The 19,423-nt window shown below is 37.3% G+C and overlaps 1 protein-coding gene across 1 annotated transcript; it reads left to right on the forward strand.

Annotated features, from left to right (window-relative positions):
- Window positions 1–8,725: 8,725 nt before the first annotated feature.
- Window positions 8,726–18,903, forward strand: LOC132063275 (protein ABC transporter 1, mitochondrial). Its single transcript, XM_059455747.1, has 8 exons — window positions 8,726–9,490; window positions 11,157–11,382; window positions 12,264–12,416; window positions 13,616–13,774; window positions 14,466–14,625; window positions 14,803–14,912; window positions 17,159–17,275; window positions 18,078–18,903. The coding sequence occupies exons 1-8, from the start codon at window positions 8,994–8,996 to the stop codon at window positions 18,471–18,473; spliced, it is 1,818 nt and encodes a 605-aa protein (XP_059311730.1). The 5' UTR covers window positions 8,726–8,993; the 3' UTR covers window positions 18,474–18,903.
- The last annotated feature ends 520 nt before the right edge of the window (window positions 18,904–19,423 follow it).

Consider the following 19,423-nt stretch of genomic DNA (forward strand, 5'->3'; position numbering starts at 1 on the left):
AAACTCTATTTTTCTCGTCACGACCCAATTAAAAAAAATTGACTAGTGCCCGAGTTGGGCACCCAAACACATTCATCAAATCCGAATCACATACGGATGATTTATACGGACACGAAATATCAAACGCCGTCTCTCATTATATCAAATCTGTCTCGTACACATCTCAAACACAACATATGTATATCAAAAGCCGACAAGGCTATCAAATGGCGCAACGACCCCAAAACATGTACGGAGGCTAGCCGACAAGTGCCGCCAAGGATGGATTGGGTTTCGCAATTTTTTTATAGAACATACAAACACACACGTATTGCACAGGCCTAACCCACATATATTTTTTACGGACCTTAAACAAATTTTAAAAAATCATATGACGGGACGGAGGGCCCCGCCGTACTTGAACAAATAAATACATATGCCACGAACGAATATGTACCAAAAGTGGGCTCCGAAATAAAGGAGATTTTAAAATAGAGTTTTTGGGAATCCTAATTTTTAATGATCACCAAAAATTTTAAAAAAACGGCGGCACGAAACGCGACCCCGAAGAAAGGGGGTCGTACGAAATATGTATCGGAAGCATGTAAGTTTTCAATATCGTAATTATTTAAACCGTTTTAAACGAGAAGGCAAAAAGTAGCACAATAATTAAAAATCATAACACTTGCCTTTGAAACATAAATCATACGTATCCATTTCATTTTTAATCATGGGACCGAGAAAATAGAGTCGTAAAATCATTTCGTACACACTTTAGATATAACATGCCCCGGCCCTAGTGAGGGCACGGTAAATAAAATCATCATATCATGTACATATAACGTGCCCCGCCCCTTAACGAGGGACGCGGTAAGTAAAATCATCATATCATATACATATAACGTGCCCCGCCCCTCTGATTAGGGACGGTCGAATCATACCGTAGAATCGTGCACGAATACATGCCCGGCCGGACGCGGTGGAAGAGATCATAATGGCTCGGCCTAGCGCAGTAGTGAGAAACCACATACACAAATCATCACGTACTCAATAACATAATCCAACGAAATCTCATTTTAAAGCTAATATAACGATGAAGTCAAGTTCCTTCCGAAAATCATTCGAGAACATATCAAGTATCACTTTAGAAATTGTAGGTACGTGTCAAGATCATATGACATACTTGTGGAAATCAAAACATAGTCGTCATTACGGACTCAATCAAATAGTGAAGCGAACTATTATTTCCAAAACCAAGACAATAGTCAAATCGAATTTTCTTTCGTATTCCACTCGGAAACATATCAACCCGAACTTCTGAAACCATAGTTATGTATCAAAATCACATGCGTGAGATCATTATCATAAACTCAAAGGTAAGTAAACTGATCGTACTTGAAATCGGGATCATATTCTTTCAAAAGTCGTCGATATATATATATATAGGGAAAGTCGCGGTACCCAGGACGGGTGTCGACCCGAGCCGGGCCCGCCTATGGAAAACATAGTCATCATACATCAAGGAATCATTTTTGAGCATATCGAGGCGATCCATAATTCGTCCGTGAAAGTTACGGACTTTCGTAGTTTTCGGAATCATTTAGGAACAAAACTCTGTTAAAAACCAAACTTTTTATGCAACTTTTTTGAAACGTAGTCATACAAAAGCCATAAGGGCCAATATTTCATCATATCATGCATACGTAGACCAAGAAACAAATAATAGTCACAGACATGGTCGGATCGCGAGAGTAGAGTTTCCTCGAGGCTCGTATCATAGCCTATTTACGACTAAGGCATGCCAAAAGAAGGAAGGGTTGCGCTTTCAGATACCTCAAACGCTCTCCAAGCTACTCCAAACTCAAGCTAATATCAACCTACGTCTCGGACTCCCCAAGATCTACACAACGTCATAATATGCCAAACATTAGCCATGGACGTTTAGGCATTTAATTCCAAATTAGCCCTTAATTCTCTGAGTAAATTTGGGCGATTTCCCCCCGTAAATATACCACCCTCGAGATTTAACTCGGCCAAATCAACAACAACAACAACAACCAACCTAGCAACATCAATAATCAATCCAAAAGGCAACAAAACGTTAATAAGCTCTTTACATCATTCAACAACATTCATTATTTCAAAATATACGTTACATTCAAGCCAACATTATCGCTCATACATTCCAATACCAACCCAAACCCACACCAACAACATTCAAAAACATTTTAAACAATTCATACAATATTTCCAACAATCCAACAAAGGCTCAATTTGCCCGAAACCAAAATTTAAACCCGAGAACAATGTCCATAACACATTTTTAACTTCCGAATCATGATTTGCACCAACAATCCACACTCTAACAATGTCATTCCCATAAATACACAAATTACATCAATTGCACAATAGTCTCCAATTCAGCCCACAACACTTACGATATCAATTTGAGTCATTAAACTACTATCGTCAACATAGAATTCATAACGACAACTACCAAAATACTAATTAACATTAATCCATTCCTTGTCACATAATATAGCCCATTTTCGGCCAACACCATATATATACATATTGATGATTCTATATTTCTTATATATATACATTAATACATGCTAACTAAACTTCAATTCATTACTTCAACACAACACAACACACACACACCTTCTGCTTATACACTACACACACAACCTCAACTCCAACATGCCATATTTCAAGAATTTCCTCCATTTTAACATACTACAACATACATACAACCTTTATAACACATAAAACATGATTAGTTATTACCTTTCTTCTTCAACTCCACAATTTGCCTAGGGTTTGCAATTGACACAACGAATGGTTGGATGACCCGAACAACACTTCCACGTTACTTAGGGACCTCAAATTAGTGGATTTGTATCAAGGAAATAATTTTGGGATGGCTTGAATTGAACTTCAATTTTTAAGGGTCTTGGTCGAGAGCCTCCAGTGCTCTTCAACTTCTTGTCTTTTTTTATCTAAGTGTTGGATGATGAAGAATGAGCTAGTAGTCATCTTTTGCATACTAGTAATACTTATACATGTGTCCATGGCCCACACACATGTGTTGGAGCAATTAAAATTGGACACAAAATGGGTGGGACCAATTTAAGTCCACACGGCTACAAGGCCAAATATTGCATGATTTTCAACTTCCAATTATATCACTTTTGGTCCCAAATTTTTCCTAAGTGTCCCATGCAAACAAATTCATGAACAACTTATGACTCAAAATCAAATCGAAGGTCAAAAGTCTCAACTTTGTATCCGGAATGACTTTGTCCCTAACTTATCATAATTAACCAGATTGTCCCAATGTATCCGAAAATGCGGGATATAACATTTTCAAAGTCATCCATAACCATAGCTACAACATAATACCATATTCATCTACATATAATACTTCCTCAACATCATTAGTATCATCCACAAAAAAATTATACTCATGGCATACCAAGAACTATGACTCAAGTCAAGTTATTATTCAAGAATATCATTAAATCCATGTTTGAGCTTCATATTCTACTTCCTTCCTTCATTCAAGTTACTCCACCACCAAATACTCATAACAACATGAAATAGATGAAAAAACTCACCTTTGATCATATAAGGATGAACTTTGAATGCATATGCTTCACTTGAGAGAAACCCCAACTTCGATACCAAAAGATTTCTTAACTTCTACAAACCCTAGAGGGCCTCACCACACTTGATTCTCTTAATTCTTGGTAATTAATATTTGATTTCCATGGGTTGTGTTAATATGACATGGAGAATGTTCTAGAGCTTTCAAGAGTTGTGGAGAATGTGGCAAATGAGAAATATGAACTTGGGTCGTCTATTTATAAGTGGTGAAAAATCTGACCCAATTGAGTTATATATAATTTTATACGGTCCGTATAATTTTATACGGTCCATATATAATTCCATCAGAGATGACCCTTCTCTATGACTGTTATAAGGACCATTATACGGACCATATAAGTGGTCGTATAACCCACTTTTTCCCGAACTTCTCTCGTTGATTCATTTGACCTCCAATCCTTATGAAACCTTCTTGGCACTTATATAATACTTCATTAACCATCCAAGGGGATTTATATCTCTTCCTCAAAGTGATGCTAAGCAAGGCTTAACTCAAACGATGTGAAATTCTCCCAAACAAGACTCTACTTTAACCTTCTCCGACGAGCTTTCTTCTTTTGCCTCAAATGTCTTTAGAATCGTAATTAGAATTATTAAGTATCCTTTCCTACTTGTAGGGACTTTATGTTCACCTTAAGCTTGTGTTAGTCTATTCACAACACAACAACCCGAAATTTCCAAGGTGTAACATCTACATTCAAGAGGATTCATACTAAGGTTAGGTCATTGAAAACATGCTTAAGTTAAACTAAAGCAACTAAGAGTTAACGGAATTTGGGCAGCATTTCCTTTGTTTCATTGACTTTCTCCATAAAATAAACAACTCCCAAACATCAATAGCAACATCCATAATACCATAATCAAGAGGCTTCTTTAAGTTAAGCATAGTTCAATCCTCAAAACTCCTTTTAAGGTCATTCATAACAATAGCTACAACACAACACCACATTCACTTACAGACAATACTTCCCCAACATCATTAGCACCACCCACAACAAGATTATATTCATAGCATACTAAGAATCATCACTCAAGTTAATTTACTACTCAAAAATATCATTAAATCCCTATTTGAGCTTCACCTTCTACGTTCTTCCTTCATCCAAGTTATTCAACAACCAAATACTCTTAATAACATGAAATAGATGTAAAACTCATCTTTTATTGTACAAGGATAAACTTTGGATTAATGTATTTCACTTGAATGAATCTCCAACTTCAATACCAAAGGAAATCTTGAATTCGACAAACCCTAGAGAGTCTATCCACACTTGATTCTCTTGGTTCTTGCTATTTAATCTTGATTTCTCTTGGGTTTGTGTTAATATGGTAGGGGGAATGTTCTAGAGCCTCCAAGACTTAGGGAAAATGTGGGAAATTAATTAAATGTACAAGGGTCATCTATATATAAAAAGAGAAAAAAAGAAAAAAAAATGACCCGACCCGATTATACGACTATTTATACGGTCCGTATAAGTGGTCGTATAATCCCACCAGGGATTATCCTTCTCTGGAATGGTTATACGGACCATTATACGGACCGTATAAGTGGTCGTACAACCCATTTTTTCCGAACTTGCTCTCGTTGATTCGTTTGACTTCCAATCCTTGTGGAACCTTCTTGGCACTTGTATAACACTTCATTAACCATCCAAGGAGCCCTATAGCTCCTCCTCAAAATATTACTAAATAAACATTAGCTTGATTGCTACGAAACCTTCCCAATCACAACTTACATCTCACTTCCTTCGACGAACTTAGTTCCACCGATTCATGTGACTTCAAAATCTTGTAGTACGCACTTTAAAGCTATCAAATACTCTCCTTAACTTCATAAGGACTTTCATGTTTACCTTAAGCTCGTATTAGTCTATCCACGGTGCAACAACTCAAAATTTCTGAGATGTAAAATAGATAAGGCGACATCGGATCGCCTTGGCTCAACCCTCTTGTTGGAGCGATATTTTCGAACTGCTTGCCACCATGACTAAATTGATAATTAACTGTGGTTACCATCATCATAACTTTATTCACCCAATCCATACAAAATCCCATCTTCAACATCATTGCCCATAGAAAACCCTATTCAACGCGGTGATAAGCTTACTCATGTTCGTCTTAAGTGCCACATAACCAACTTTGCCTTGTGTTTTTATCTTTAGATAATGCATAGCTTCATATGAAAGCATTGAGTTATCCGTAATGTATCTTCCTAGAATGAGCGCAATTTGAGACTCAAAGATTATTAGATACATGCATTGTTTCATTACACATTTGCCGAGGACTTTCAAGTGATTCTATCGACAACATTACAAAGGGAGATGGTAGTAAATACGAAACAAATTCGAGTTGTTTCTTCTTTAGGATTAACACAATATTAGTCTTGCTACATCCGGTCTTTGGTGAATTATTATTCAAGCATTCCATGACCTTAGAGATATCGCTTCACGATGCTCAAAAATGTCTAAAGAAGCCTGGATTCCTGGATTCAATCCATCTGCTCCGGGAGCTTTATCCGGATGCATGCTAAAGACTGCCAGTTTGACCTCTTCAGTTGTAAAAGGGCGTTGCAAGTCGTCATTAATTTCATCAGGCACTTTTTTCTCAACAATGTCAATAGTGGTGCTAAGTGGACCTTGTTGTGCCTTGAACAGATTGTTGTAATAGTTCACAATAAGATCACTCAATCCATTCTCCCAATTAAGCCAGCTTCCGGACTCATCTTTCAGTTGTGTAATTGCATTCTTTTTTCGTCCTGCAGAGGCCATTAGATGAAAATAGCGGGTATTTCTATCACCATTTTGAAGCCAAAATTGTTTGGCTCTCTCGTTTCCGATAGTCCTCTGTTGCCTCAAAAGAATTTCATAAGCATCTTTGGCACTACTATATAGAGCAATATGACTCGGATCTCTACTACCTTTAAATCTCTTCATCTGCATCTTGCATTGCCTCATCTTTGATCGGAACTGATGCTTTTTGTTACGACCCCAGGACTGTAAAAAATTCCCACAATATTCAATCTGAGAGCTAATATGTTGTCCCTTTCCCCAGTTCCAACCTTCCTCAACTGCCTCCTTAACATCAGTCTCCCGAAGCCAGGAATTTTCAAAACGAAACTTCACTGGTGAATATTGAATGATGCTTATACCTAACGAGACAAAAAGTGCCATATGATCACTACAAGAAGTTTCCAGATGGTACACCATAGCTTTATTGAACATAACACGCCAACTAGCCGTTGCAAGGGCTCTATCCAACCTCTCCGAAACCCACCCCTCAGTACCTCTCCCTCTTTCCCAAGTAAATTTATTTCCAATGTACCCTTAGTCATGCAGGTTGCCGAAATTAATCGCTTGTCGAAAACTATCAAGTCGCTAAGCAGGTTGTTGAATTCTCCCCATCTTATCTCCATAGCTCCGGATATCATTAAAATCCCCTGCGATGCACCAGGGTAGCGGGGATTTATTCTTCAAGGACCTTAGAATGTCCCAAGATTGCCTTCTACGATTTGTCTCAGGGCAACCATAGAAACTAGTAAGTCGAAAGTTGGGAATTCTTGTAATTCGCACCTCCACATCAATAAAATGTTTCTGAGAGTCAATTACTGAACTTGTTTCCTTCTCTCGCCACAAAAAGGCTAAACCACTAGTCTGTCCTTCTGGATCAACAACACTCAGACCTTCAAAGCCTAAATTATCACTAAGTAGTTGTATTTTAGGCTTGTCAACTTTAGTCTCCTGTAAAAAAAAAAAAATTGGGCTTCTTTTGTTGGACCAAGTCCTTTAGTTCGGAAATTGTACATGGGTTCCCAAGCCCACGACAATTCCAAATTAAAGAGCTCATTGGACTTGGCGGGTTTGGAGACCAGAACCCGCCGTAAACCCGTTTTTTGGCCCATCAAAAGGAATTAATTTGTCCGCTACGTCACGCTTCCTTCTTTTCTCTAACGACGTCAATTCCTCTTAGTTAAAATCCTCTGTCTCTATATCTTTCCCAGATTCCTCTCTATTTCTTATAATTATCGCAAGATTCCCGTAATGTTTTCCATTTCCAGCACTCCCCTTCCCACAATTCACGACATTTTCTCCCTTCTTTTGCGCATTCTTTCCTTCTCCCTCTCTCTGCATTCTTTCCTTCTCCCTCTCTCACTTCCCCACTTTTCTTGTTATTTTCTCCTTCATTCCCCGATTTATCTTCCTTTTTCGTCCCCAATCTATCCGAAGAATCTCGCGGATAATCCCCTCTTTCCTTATCCTGCCACGCACCTCCCTCCCATCTGCTCTCCGACCTAATCCATCGCATGCCAGCCATGGATGCTTGTCGCCGTTCAGCACGCAATTTCGGCGTATAAATAAATTGTACTTTATTAAATCTTAAAAACAAGCAAACCCTCAGATAATTCAAGCTTAACATTTTTTTTATCATAAAATTGTGTTAATTACTTAAAGGATGCAAACTAAATGCCTTATTTTTTTTTTTAATCTTTGCTTAAGTAGGCGTTTGGCTACATTCTAAATTCTCCAAAAAGCTGTGATTTGGGTTTCCAAATCATGATTTCAATTTTTTTTCAAATATTAAATGACTTGCATAGTATTTATATTTTTAAAAGATATATTTTCCAACCATGTTTTCCAAACTAGTTGTATTATATTGAAGAGTAGTTAATTTTTGTTTTTATTGAACTAAAGTTCGATCAACTGATGTTTTTTTTATAGAAATGCTTTCTAGTAGTATATTAATTTTTTTTATGAACTATGGTTTGCTTATTTCGTAAGATTGTATAAGAATTGATAAAGTTTTGATGGTTTTCATAATTTGTGGGATTTTTATATCAGGAAAAAAATACAACTTAAGAAATCTGAATTGTATGTCCAAACAAAATTTTAACTTCAACTCATCATATTTCAAATAACTGAATTCATATCATGATTTCAAGCTCATCATATTTCAAATAACTGAATTCATATCGTGATTTCAAATCATGTCCAAACTGTTCTTAAAAAATAAATGCAATGCTAATTTCTTTTTTTCCAAATTGTTCTTAAAAAATAAATGCAATGCTAATTTCTTTTTTTCCGGGTACATGCTAAAATCAATACACTATTGCGTTTGATCCCAAACGACCTTAATACAATTGATTCTGCGGTGGCGGCGGGTTAGGTATGGCCCTATTTGTGGCATCCCTTGCACAATCGTTAACCGTTATTTGGCCTCACAACTGAATTCTATTCTCATTTGCTTTTCTCCCATCAACCCATCTTACTTACATTTTGCTGCATTTTTCAAAAGAATTCATTGTTACACGGCCCGCCTCTTTCGCTAGCTTAATAAATTTATGGTTCGCGATGGCATTCTTGAAAGACATAGCGAGGATTGCAGATGGGTTATCTTTGGTCGCTAAAGAGGCTGTCAACCGTCAACGCGGCAACAACTTGCAATCGTTAATTAAGAATACTCTTCTCTCTGCCACCGACTTAACAGGTCTCACTAAGGGCAAAGTTCGACATTTTGACAAGGAGATCGATAATACAAATCCTGATTCGAATAAACAAAGTGTGGTTTACTTCACTGATCATGATGAGAAACCTAGCACCTCTAATTCTAGTACGTTAACTTCTGAGCCCCAAATTGAACGCCATTTTGAGCCTAAGGAAGTTACTGCACCTGAATTTCATGAACATGTAGAGCCTCCACCTCAGGTTGCTGGAACATTAAGGGAGGTTGATTCTCAGAAAGAATCAATCTCTGCTGAAGCTGTAGTTGCTGCTAGTCCGTTGCCGAAAAGGCAGAGGAAGCTACGAGAGAGGAAAGTGCCAACGACTTCTTTCTCTAGAGCTCTTGGGTAAGTCATCCACATCTCCCTCCGTTCCAATTTAAGTGTCTGAGTTTGACTATGCATGAAGTTTAAGAAACAAAAGAGAAAAGAATACTTTTGAATCTTGTGGTTTTAAACTTGCCATGTAACAATGTTGGAATTGGAAAACTTACTAAATATAGAAAGATGAATATTTTTTGGGACAAACCAAAAAGGAAAGTGAGACACTTAAATTGGGACATAGGGAGTACCATTAGCTGCAATTGTTACTGGCTGACTACCAGGACCGCATGGCTGTGCTATTTTATCTTCACTAGTCTCAAAAAACCGCCTTGATTTCATGAATTTTATGACTGTTACTAGTGCAAGATTTTAGGTTGCTTGTATTTCACGCCTGAGCAAACGACTGTTTCACTATGCCATTAATTGCTGTCGCCTTTGCTAGTTTTCTTCTTTTCCTTGCTTGCTTTCCGTTTTACGTAGAATCTCTTGCTGCTGCTTGTTGTGTTCTCTTGAGTGGAATTTGAAGTTCCCTGAGTTACTTCCTGGTATCCCTGGTTAGTTCCCTATGTCAACTGCACTATCCCTGTTAGGGAAGTCGAGGACATTTTAAAGCAGTTACTTTAATTCAATACTTTCTCATATGTCTACCGAACAATTTGATTAGTCATAAATGCATGTTTGTTAGTAGTTTCCCTTGTGGTAGTGTACTTAGAGGTTCATTTTGTTGTTTGTTGTCGATTCTAGACACATTTTTTAGCTAGAATCGAGGTGTACTATATAGGTCAGATTTTTCAGACAATTGCGGTATTCGGGCTAGCTAGCGTGCAGGCACCTCAACTAAGTACTAGGTACACCGGGTACCTACTACCTCCAACCAGTACTGTGTAACTATGTCGACCAAGGCTTGGACAAACGGGAAGGAGTCACCTAGTATTTTACCTGTGCTGGGATTTGAACCTGAGACCTCATGATTCTCAACTGCATGTGTAACTTGTCAGAGTACATGCAAGAATGTTTCATCGTTCGTGTTTGCCTTTTTCCTTGCTGGGAACTAAATCACGGAGAGCCTGAAGATTTTGCTTATCACTATTGCAATTGTAGGCTCCCAAGTCTTTCTAATGCTAGATCTTTGGGAAAACATAGAGCATACACTTAAAAGATCTTTGTCTCGTATTTGTTCATTCTATTACTCCGTTGGTTTCCTTTTTCCTGTTTGAGCTGGAAACCTGAGTCTCATTCTAAGGTTAAGGCTTTTAGAGATCTTTGGTTCATTGGTTACTTATACTAATGACTTGGTATAGATTTGAGGTGAGGGCCTAACAGGCTGTACTCTTGTTGGTGCATTATGTGAAGGCAAATCAGTGAGTGTCATGCATTGTTATCATATTATGTAATTGAAGGGCTTTTCTTAAAGGAAGAAATAACAATGTGCCCTGAACACTAGCTCTCAATGGAATGGAAAAATATGCGTCTGCAGAGCTAGGCTGAATGTTTTCTCTCTTGTATATCAAAATTTTCTACTTAGCTGGATATTTCAGCCCTTCTTGTTCCCCTTAGCAGTTTTATGCTTTAATTAATTTTTTGTATGTAAAGAACCAAGATGCACCAGAAGTTGCTAATATCAAGAACACCACTTTCTGTGTTCACATGATTTGGACTGTTAGCTTGAACTTAACCTTAATTTTTGAAGGTTTGCGGGCCTTGGAGCTGGTCTTGCTTGGGGTACACTTCAAGAATCTACCAAGAGGCTTGTTTTTGGTACACCAAACGTGCAAGGCAAACAATCTGCTCTATCCCCCTATCTCTCTGAGAAAAATGCAGAACGTCTGGCTCTTGCATTATGTAGAATGCGTGGAGCAGCTCTAAAACTGGGGCAGATGTTAAGCATCCAAGATGAATCTGTGGTTCCGGCTCCGGTAAACTTTTTGAGTTCAAATATGCCTTGGAGTTATTTTCCCTTGCTTGTACTCCCTCCATTGTATTTTGGCTTGTCATAGTTTTAAATGCTGATGGATTATGATGTGTTAATTTGACCAGTATATTATACTTGTAGTGATGAAACTACCGTTTGGTTGCTTGCCTTGTAACTTGTCTACAGTACTTCTACATTTGCCAATGTGTTTATAGTTGTGCCAGTTTCATGTTGATAGACAACTAGTGTTTAAGAATTACAGTTATTAGCTAAAGGAGAGTATGGACTATTATGTGTTATTTCAACAAATGGCATGCATTCCGATATATGTCTTTCACTTCCTGCCATTTGGGTCAAAAAGATTTCTGGTGTCTTCCGGTGCAAACAGACACAATAGGAGACAGTACAGCTACTTTGTTTTGACTATAATAATCTGAGAGCCTTCCTCTGTATTTTATTAGAATTACTTTACCTATTCCACTTTGTTGACTCATAATCATTATTTTGTGAATTGTTGAGGAAAATTAGATGCAACTGGTAACAGAAGTGGTAAAATATGAGAGTCAGTTTGCTGCAGTTTAGTTTTCTTGCAAAATATCCTTTTTTCTCTTTCCTTTTTTTGTTTTGGGTTGGGCTGGGGTGTGAGGTGGTGGATGTGGTTGAGATGGAGGATTTTGATTATCGTTATCGGCTCAAAAGTAAAAGAGAATATAAGTTTAAAATTGTTAGAGCTAGAATTTAAAGTTATGTGTGACAAAGACCCTTTTTCTTTTTCTGTTTTATCTATCCTATGCGAGGGTCTTTTCTACTTCTGGCGAGGATTTTCTCCATTGATGCTTATCAATTTTGTTTGCTTTTGGTATGAATCGTCTGATATGCTTGTAGATCTTAGCTGCTTTGGACATTGTCCGTCAAGGTGCAGATGTTATGCCTAGGAGTCAGCTTAATCAAGTATTGAGCAGTGAATTAGGTCATGATTGGTCGTCGAAGTTGAAGAGTTTCGATTATGAGCCGATGGCAGCAGCAAGCATTGGGCAGGTTATCTAGTTTCCAACTAAACGACCATGTTGTTCTCTTGTTTCTTAGTTGCTCGCTTCGATCCTACTTTATACTGCAGACGCTGCTTCCTATCATCTTTCTTGTATGGGATGTCTCCATTATGGTCAAAACGTCTTTTTCCCCTCAAAATATCCCCCATTATTAATTTAGAGAAATACTGGTAAGCTCGTGTTTCTTCAGTCTAGGATTATCAACAGTTGAGTAATTTTTCTTTCAACTTGAGTCATTCTAATACTAATTTGTGTAGTTTAATTGCAAATAAGATTTATAATATACTAAATCGTATAGTCAGTTTTAACTTTGCTTTTAAAATCCATTGTCAGCAATATCTTTATATTAGTATAAGAACAGCTTAAGTACTATTTATTTATTTATTTAAAAAAAAAAGAAACATCTGAAAGTACTATGTCTACTTCTATCTTACTTGATATAAGTGAAAAGTTTGTTGTTATATTGAATAAGTGTTGGATTTCTATTTGTATTAGGGACGAAATCTTCCTAAGTCACACCAGTTGATCTCATTTGTGCCATTGAGATTAGACTTGTTTATCTAAGACATTATTTAAAAACATTTTAATAATATAGTAGACAATGTAATAATAGGATAAATGGCACTGCCAGAAATAAATAAATAAAATATTTTGGAGTTACTACTCTCAATTTGATGAAGAACAAGGAACTCTTTTAATGCATATAGAGTGGAATGAATGGATATAGAGGATTTGTGCAACCGACAGAATCAGTTATGGATTTGAGGTATAGTTGTTGATATTGCACTGTTTTAATGCATATACATGCCAAGGAAAGGTACTTAATCATTTTATTTACTAAAATCTGGGAAGACTTTAGAATCAGTTGACCACTGTTAGCTTCTTCTTTTGCCAACATAAAAATTTCTTGGACAAAAGCATGGACTGCCAAATACCTTTTTCCTTAGCTCTGAGGACTTAGGGAATCCTTGTTTGCAGAACACACAAAAAAAAATCATAGTCTGGCTGTATTTCATTCTCAACAACTGAATGGTCGTCACATTGCATAAAAGAGAATGGTATTTGAAACGATTGTTGATACATTTGCTTGAAGGTGTTATTCATTGTATAAAACATCTAGTTATCTAGGACTGTCCCTAGGTATTTGCAGCTTTAGCCACATGCTTACTACTTTTAAACAATGTCCAGGTCCACCGGGCTTTCACAAAGGACGGCATAGAGGTTGCTATGAAAATACAGTACCCAGGTGTTGCTGATAGCATTGAGAGTGACATTGAAAATGTGAAACTTCTCTTAGGTTACACAAACCTAATACCACAGGGTCTGTACCTTGACAATGCGATGAAGGTAAACTTATGTGTTTATTTACATATCAATCCCTGTATTCGACATTTCACCCATGGATTGTAAAATTTAAAATAAGGGTAAGCTAATGTGGCCTATTTAAGTGTTTCTACTAGTCTTGATGAATTGGACCTTGAAAATGTTTTTGAAGGTAAATTTATCTGTTTATCAGTAGAAATTGGCATTTGACGTGTCACCTGCAGTTCTTAGAGTTTAACTTATTATTTACTTGAGTTGAAAGAGGAGGACAGAATGGAAGTTTAAGAGGTCGGTGAGATCTATTTGACTTGTTTGGTTACGAAGTAAATAGGTATGGGAACCAAAATTAAAGGGAGACCATTCCATTTCAGCCTAAGACCAGTTTGAAAAATGATGGAGAAGGGAGTGAAAATGACTTTCATTTCCCTTTCTTGTCCTACTAACAAGTAAAGGTAGCCGATGAGTGCTCACCCAAGGGATGTGAAAATTCCTCTTTCCTGCCCTTTGAAATTATACTGGTAAGTAGCTTAAAGTGGAGGCACTTCTCGTATAATGCTACTTTTCTTGATGTAGTTTCACAGTTGAAGTGCAATTTGGTTTCCAGTTCATATTTGGGAAGCAGTACCCTCCAAAGACACTTATTTGATGACAAAATGATTCCATGCTTTTTATAGTGCAACTTTGATGAGACGTGTGTTCTATTCGTCAACCTCAGGTGGCCAAAGAAGAACTTTCTCGTGAATGCGACTATGAGCTGGAAGCGAAAAATCAAAAAAGATTTGGCATGCTATTATCTGGCACAAAGGGATTTTATGTTCCGGTGGTCATAGATGATTTATCAAGTAAACGAGTACTGACTTCAGAACTCGTTCCTGGTAACTGCTTTAAACTTTAGGTTACTTTTGCTCTAGCCATTTCCAACATTTAGAAAATACCAAAAACTAAACATCACTGTTGGTACCCTTTCATCGCCGGATGTATTTGGCGTCGGGTCCGTCAATTAATTTGAAGTTCATTCTGTAATTGATAATTGCTCTGATTATCTTTTGTAGGAATCCCAATTGACAAGGTGACGTCACTGGATCAAGAGACTCGGAACTATGTCGGAAGGAAATTGCTCAAGCTTACTCTGATGGAGTTGTTTGTTTTTCGTTTCATGCAGGTACATTGTTCATTACTATACAAAATCCGTGGGTACAATTTCTAGCCTATTAGTGCTATTAAGATCCATCGATACAATTTCCTCCTTGTTATATACTTAATGGTATATAACACTGGTTATGTTGTTGTTGTTGTTATATACCATTAAGTGATATTATCCTCCCATTCTCCAGTAAAAAAGGTTGCTGAGAGAGTGGTCCAGGGAAGTCCCTGTAGGCCATGTACGGGCTTGACATTTTACATATTACTCCCTGGGTTATGATTTCTTCCTGCTCTGTACATTACAAATACTACCATAACATGCTACACTAAGCAAGGGAGCTGAGAGAGTATCCCACTGAGCAAGGGTGCTAGGCCATCATGCATGGGCTCACATTAGCCCCTGTTCAACCCACCTGGCTCCCATTTCAACTGCAAGCTTTAGAAACACACTGGGAAAATTCCCCTAAATAATATAAACTTTCTTTCTCCATGATTTGCGAAATTATAGTCATCGTATGCTCACTGTTACAATTATACTTAGTCCTTTCAATATGTACTTAGTTCTTTCAATAGGTACAACTATACTAGGTTTTAGCTAGATATGATTCAAGTATTGGTTGAGAACATAGGAAAGTGAATAACCAGAATAGGTGAGGAAGTCCTAATACTGTGTATCCCTGCTTGAAATTTAAGCTTCCAGCAAGGGAGAAAATGGAGCTATCGGAGACTTTTTTCATGAAACGCAAGCACCATTAGAGCTGGTCTTCTATAATTGCCAGTTGGAACAGGAGCTGGACAACAAAAGTGATGTTGCCTCAGAAGAACCTCTCCAGGTATGCAAGCAGGAGACTGAACTTTCTCTTTTACCTTGGTGTGGGGAGGGGATGAGATGCAAGGTCCACGGAATAAGATGGTTATGACATATCCAGAATGGTTAAGAAAGAATGTCTTGAGGCTAAGCAAGCAAATGGGAGCACATCTTGAAGGGGTAGTGGTGGAAGAAGCCTTTGCACTCAAAGGAAAGGGCAGAAAGGAGGAGATGCATAGCTATCAAATCCACAGATATTGCTAAACAAAAGGGTTCTAGGGAACTTAAGAAGCTGGTTTTTAATGTTGATTGGTGAAATCGAATAAAGGGACAAGGGCAGGCAACACACGATAGACGGCAAATGAAAGCCACTTTGGTCAGTTCGAATGCGCATAGGCTAAATTTAGCCGCTAAACAGTAGACAAAGGAGGGCTGACCTTTTGTGCTTACAACTTGTGAAAGAAGTGGAGAATTGGGACATGACAATCAACAGGGGAATCCGGGACAAAGATGGGAAAATTTTGCATGCTTTAATAACTACGATTCGCTGAAGTATTAAGAATTGACATAGGAAAGCAAGTAAAGAAAGCTAGATACAAATTGAATCTAAAATAGGCAATAATTGAATTCAATTACCTCCTATAATATGACTCCAATAAGCACCTGAATTATAGAACTTGACACATTTAACCCGAGTTAGGCAACAATTGACAAAACAAATGAATTACTCCTTAATTGGGAACCCTAAGGCACTGGCATACCAGCTTTAAAATAGTCCAGAGGAGAAGGAATGACTTCAAAGACCATTTATCTTGGAGGAAGTAAAGGAAGCATTGAGAAGCTATGATGGTGACAAAGCTCCAGGCCTCGATAACTATATAATGGCCTTTTACCTGAAGTGCTGGTAAGTGTAAAGGAATATATAATGAATACTTTTAGTTGCCAACAGGAGAGGGTTGAAAAAAGCTTCACATTACTCTTATACCAAAGAGAAGCGATGCCGAGGTGCTAAAGGATGACGAGCCTATAAGTTTGGTAGGAAACATATACCTTTTAGAAATACAATTTTACTATAAGTATTTTCTTTTCAGGAACAACTCATATCCTACTTTGCATTTGGAAGACGTTGTAAGTTTAGTTCCTTATAGTAATCATGTTTTTCATAATTAAGTTAGGTACAAAATTTGGAACTTGAGTGATTATAAGATTCTATGATACTAGTATCGTTTTTTACCTTCAGAATGGGTTTGTGTTGAAAGAGTCTATGTTGATAAACTATGTGGTGGTATGGGAATATAGAAACTACACCCCAGAGCAAATTTGCATATATCTGTATATATAATCTCCAGTACATCAGCAAAGAATAAGAAAACAAAGGAAAAGGAAAAAAATACAAGCATAATTAATGAAAACAGCTGTCCTTTTTCTTCCCCCTAATGTTGACTTTTTTGAAGCAGACCGATCCAAACTGGAGCAATTTCCTCTATGATGAGTCTGAGAGAATAATCAATCTTATTGACTTTGGAGCAGCTCGCGACTACCCCAAAAATTTTGTGGATGATTATCTGAGAATGGTAAGATGTCTTTGCTTAACTTGAATTGCTCTGGAATTTTTTTTTCATCTAGTTGCAGGTTATAGTACTGTTTCACTGGACGTAGCTCAAAGGGAAGCTTTAAATAACTATACGGTTCAGCTAAATGACAATTGATCTATGCCTCTGCCCCACTTTGGAACTATCAAATCTATAAAAACTGGTGTTCATGTTGTAGTGGTCTTACCTCTGATCTCAACTATTGTTTATTGGCATTGGAAGCTTGCATTTTTTGCCAAGTTTCTTAAAATATTATATATGCAAGCATTCCTTTATTGTCATAAGTTACTAGTATCTTTCTCCCTGTATGTCGTTGGGTACTGTTAACTTCCCCGCCATTCTTGCAATTGTCACCTGTAATCCACACAGGTGTGTCAGCACCTAGTAAAAGCATACTTTAGCCATAGATTCCAAAGATATTTCACTTTATTCGGAATTTATGAAGTTAGAGTTGAAGATGGAATTGTGTTTGGTTATACTTTTTGCAAAGATAGAAGAGAGCACTTTATTTTGAATTTATGAAGATGGAGTCGGAAAACAGGTTTGGAGCACTTTTCCAAATTTGGGCTCCAAGTTGGATTTGGAAATTTTATACTGATTTTGAAATAAAGTGAAAAATTATTCCAGAAAAAAGTGAATATTCTCATGGCCAAACGGCTATAGATCCACTTTCATTTTTGCTTTAGGTTGTAATGCATGCTTGACATTGAGTCTTTAGACCTAGCTGAGCACTTAAAAGTTCCATTATTTTTTACTCTGAGATACTGATCCATCACCAAATCAGGTTTTTGCTTGCGCAAACAATGACCGGGAAGCAATAATAAAGTTGTCTCAGAGGCTTGGTTTCCTCACAGGCGAAGAATCTGAAATAATGAAGGAGACACATGTTCAGGCAGGTTTTGTTGTGGGGTTGCCATTTTCAAAGCCTGGAGGCTATGATTTTCGAGCTAACAATATTACTAAAAGCATTTCAAATCTTGGTGCTACAATGCTGAGGCACAGGCTGACACCGCCACCTGAGGAGGCTTACAGTCTTCACCGTAAGCTTTCTGGAGCGTTCCTTGCTTGCATAAAGCTTGGGGCTGTTGTGCCATGCAGGGATCTCTTGCTTGAAGTGTACGAGAAATATGAGTTTGGTGAACATGATAGTGAAACATTGGCAAGTGGATCAGAGTCATGATGGAGATCCTTCTTGCGCATTGTAACTTGTCCGTCAGGTTCGAGGATGAGGCAGGAAGTCCTTAAGAACGAGAAAGCCAACTAAAAGGCTATTCATGATCTGCAATGCAATTAAATGGCAGTGCCTGCAGCTCTATTTGCTGTCACATCGGCTATGCCTCCAGTTAGTACAGCCTGTGTATACAAAGTCATGACTGACGTATATTGATTTATGGTCCTTCTAGCACAAGGTGCTGAAGTTCCGTTCCTGCTTTACAGGAACTGAGGAATTTTTTTTGAATAATACAATTTGAAAGGGGAAGATATACACAAACGTGAGGTCTATGGAATTGCTATAGGAAAAATTTAAGAGAACAAATTCTGAAAACGTACTGTAATTTTGGGCTTTTTTCTGTCTTCAATAAAAGCGCTTTTAGTTGGATTCGCTCAAATGGGATTAAGTGCCCAAAAGGAACGGTTTAACTCTTAAGTAAGTTGCTATATTTATTTATGTGAATAGTGCATGCATAAATCGCATTTTTAAGTGAAAAGTAAAGGCTTTTGCAAAATCTAGCAAAATGGACTACAATAACAAGTTTGGAGCCACTTGCAGGTAGTATTAATTTGTATGTTATTTGTTGCACATGGAATTAAGAAAGAAAGTGGGTAAATCATCATTACCAAAGAGCAAGTAATACACCATAGTAACCTAGTCTAGTAGTATTAAAATATGACTGAGAAGACATGTCTCTTTTTCTTTTATTCTTTTTATGATTATCATATCATTCTGTTTATTCTCTAAGCTTCTACTAAACTGTTAGCTTTTAATAAACATGTTAAACTTTATGCTACCTCTCTGTCAAAAGAATTCGACTTCACCGTCTTTAACTTCTATCTCAAATTATTTGTCGTGATTTCTAAAAATAGTTGACTCAAATTATTTATTATTTTAAAAGTTCAAAATAAAATTAA

Source organism: Lycium ferocissimum, chromosome 7, assembly GCF_029784015.1.
Source record: "Lycium ferocissimum isolate CSIRO_LF1 chromosome 7, AGI_CSIRO_Lferr_CH_V1, whole genome shotgun sequence".
NCBI lineage: Eukaryota > Viridiplantae > Streptophyta > Magnoliopsida > Solanales > Solanaceae > Lycium > Lycium ferocissimum.

Bases quoted from the DNA above. Each gene is read 5' to 3' on its own strand.
- LOC132063275 (XM_059455747.1), top strand. From the start codon at position 8,994: ATGGCATTCTTGAAAGACATAGCGAGGATTGCAGATGGGTTATCTTTG. The intron at 9,491-11,156 runs GTAAGTCATCCA...TAATTTTTGAAG, and splicing joins TCTTTCTCTAGAGCTCTTGG to GTTTGCGGGCCTTGGAGCTG. The intron at 14,913-17,158 runs GTACATTGTTCA...TTTTTGAAGCAG, and splicing joins TTGTTTTTCGTTTCATGCAG to ACCGATCCAAACTGGAGCAA.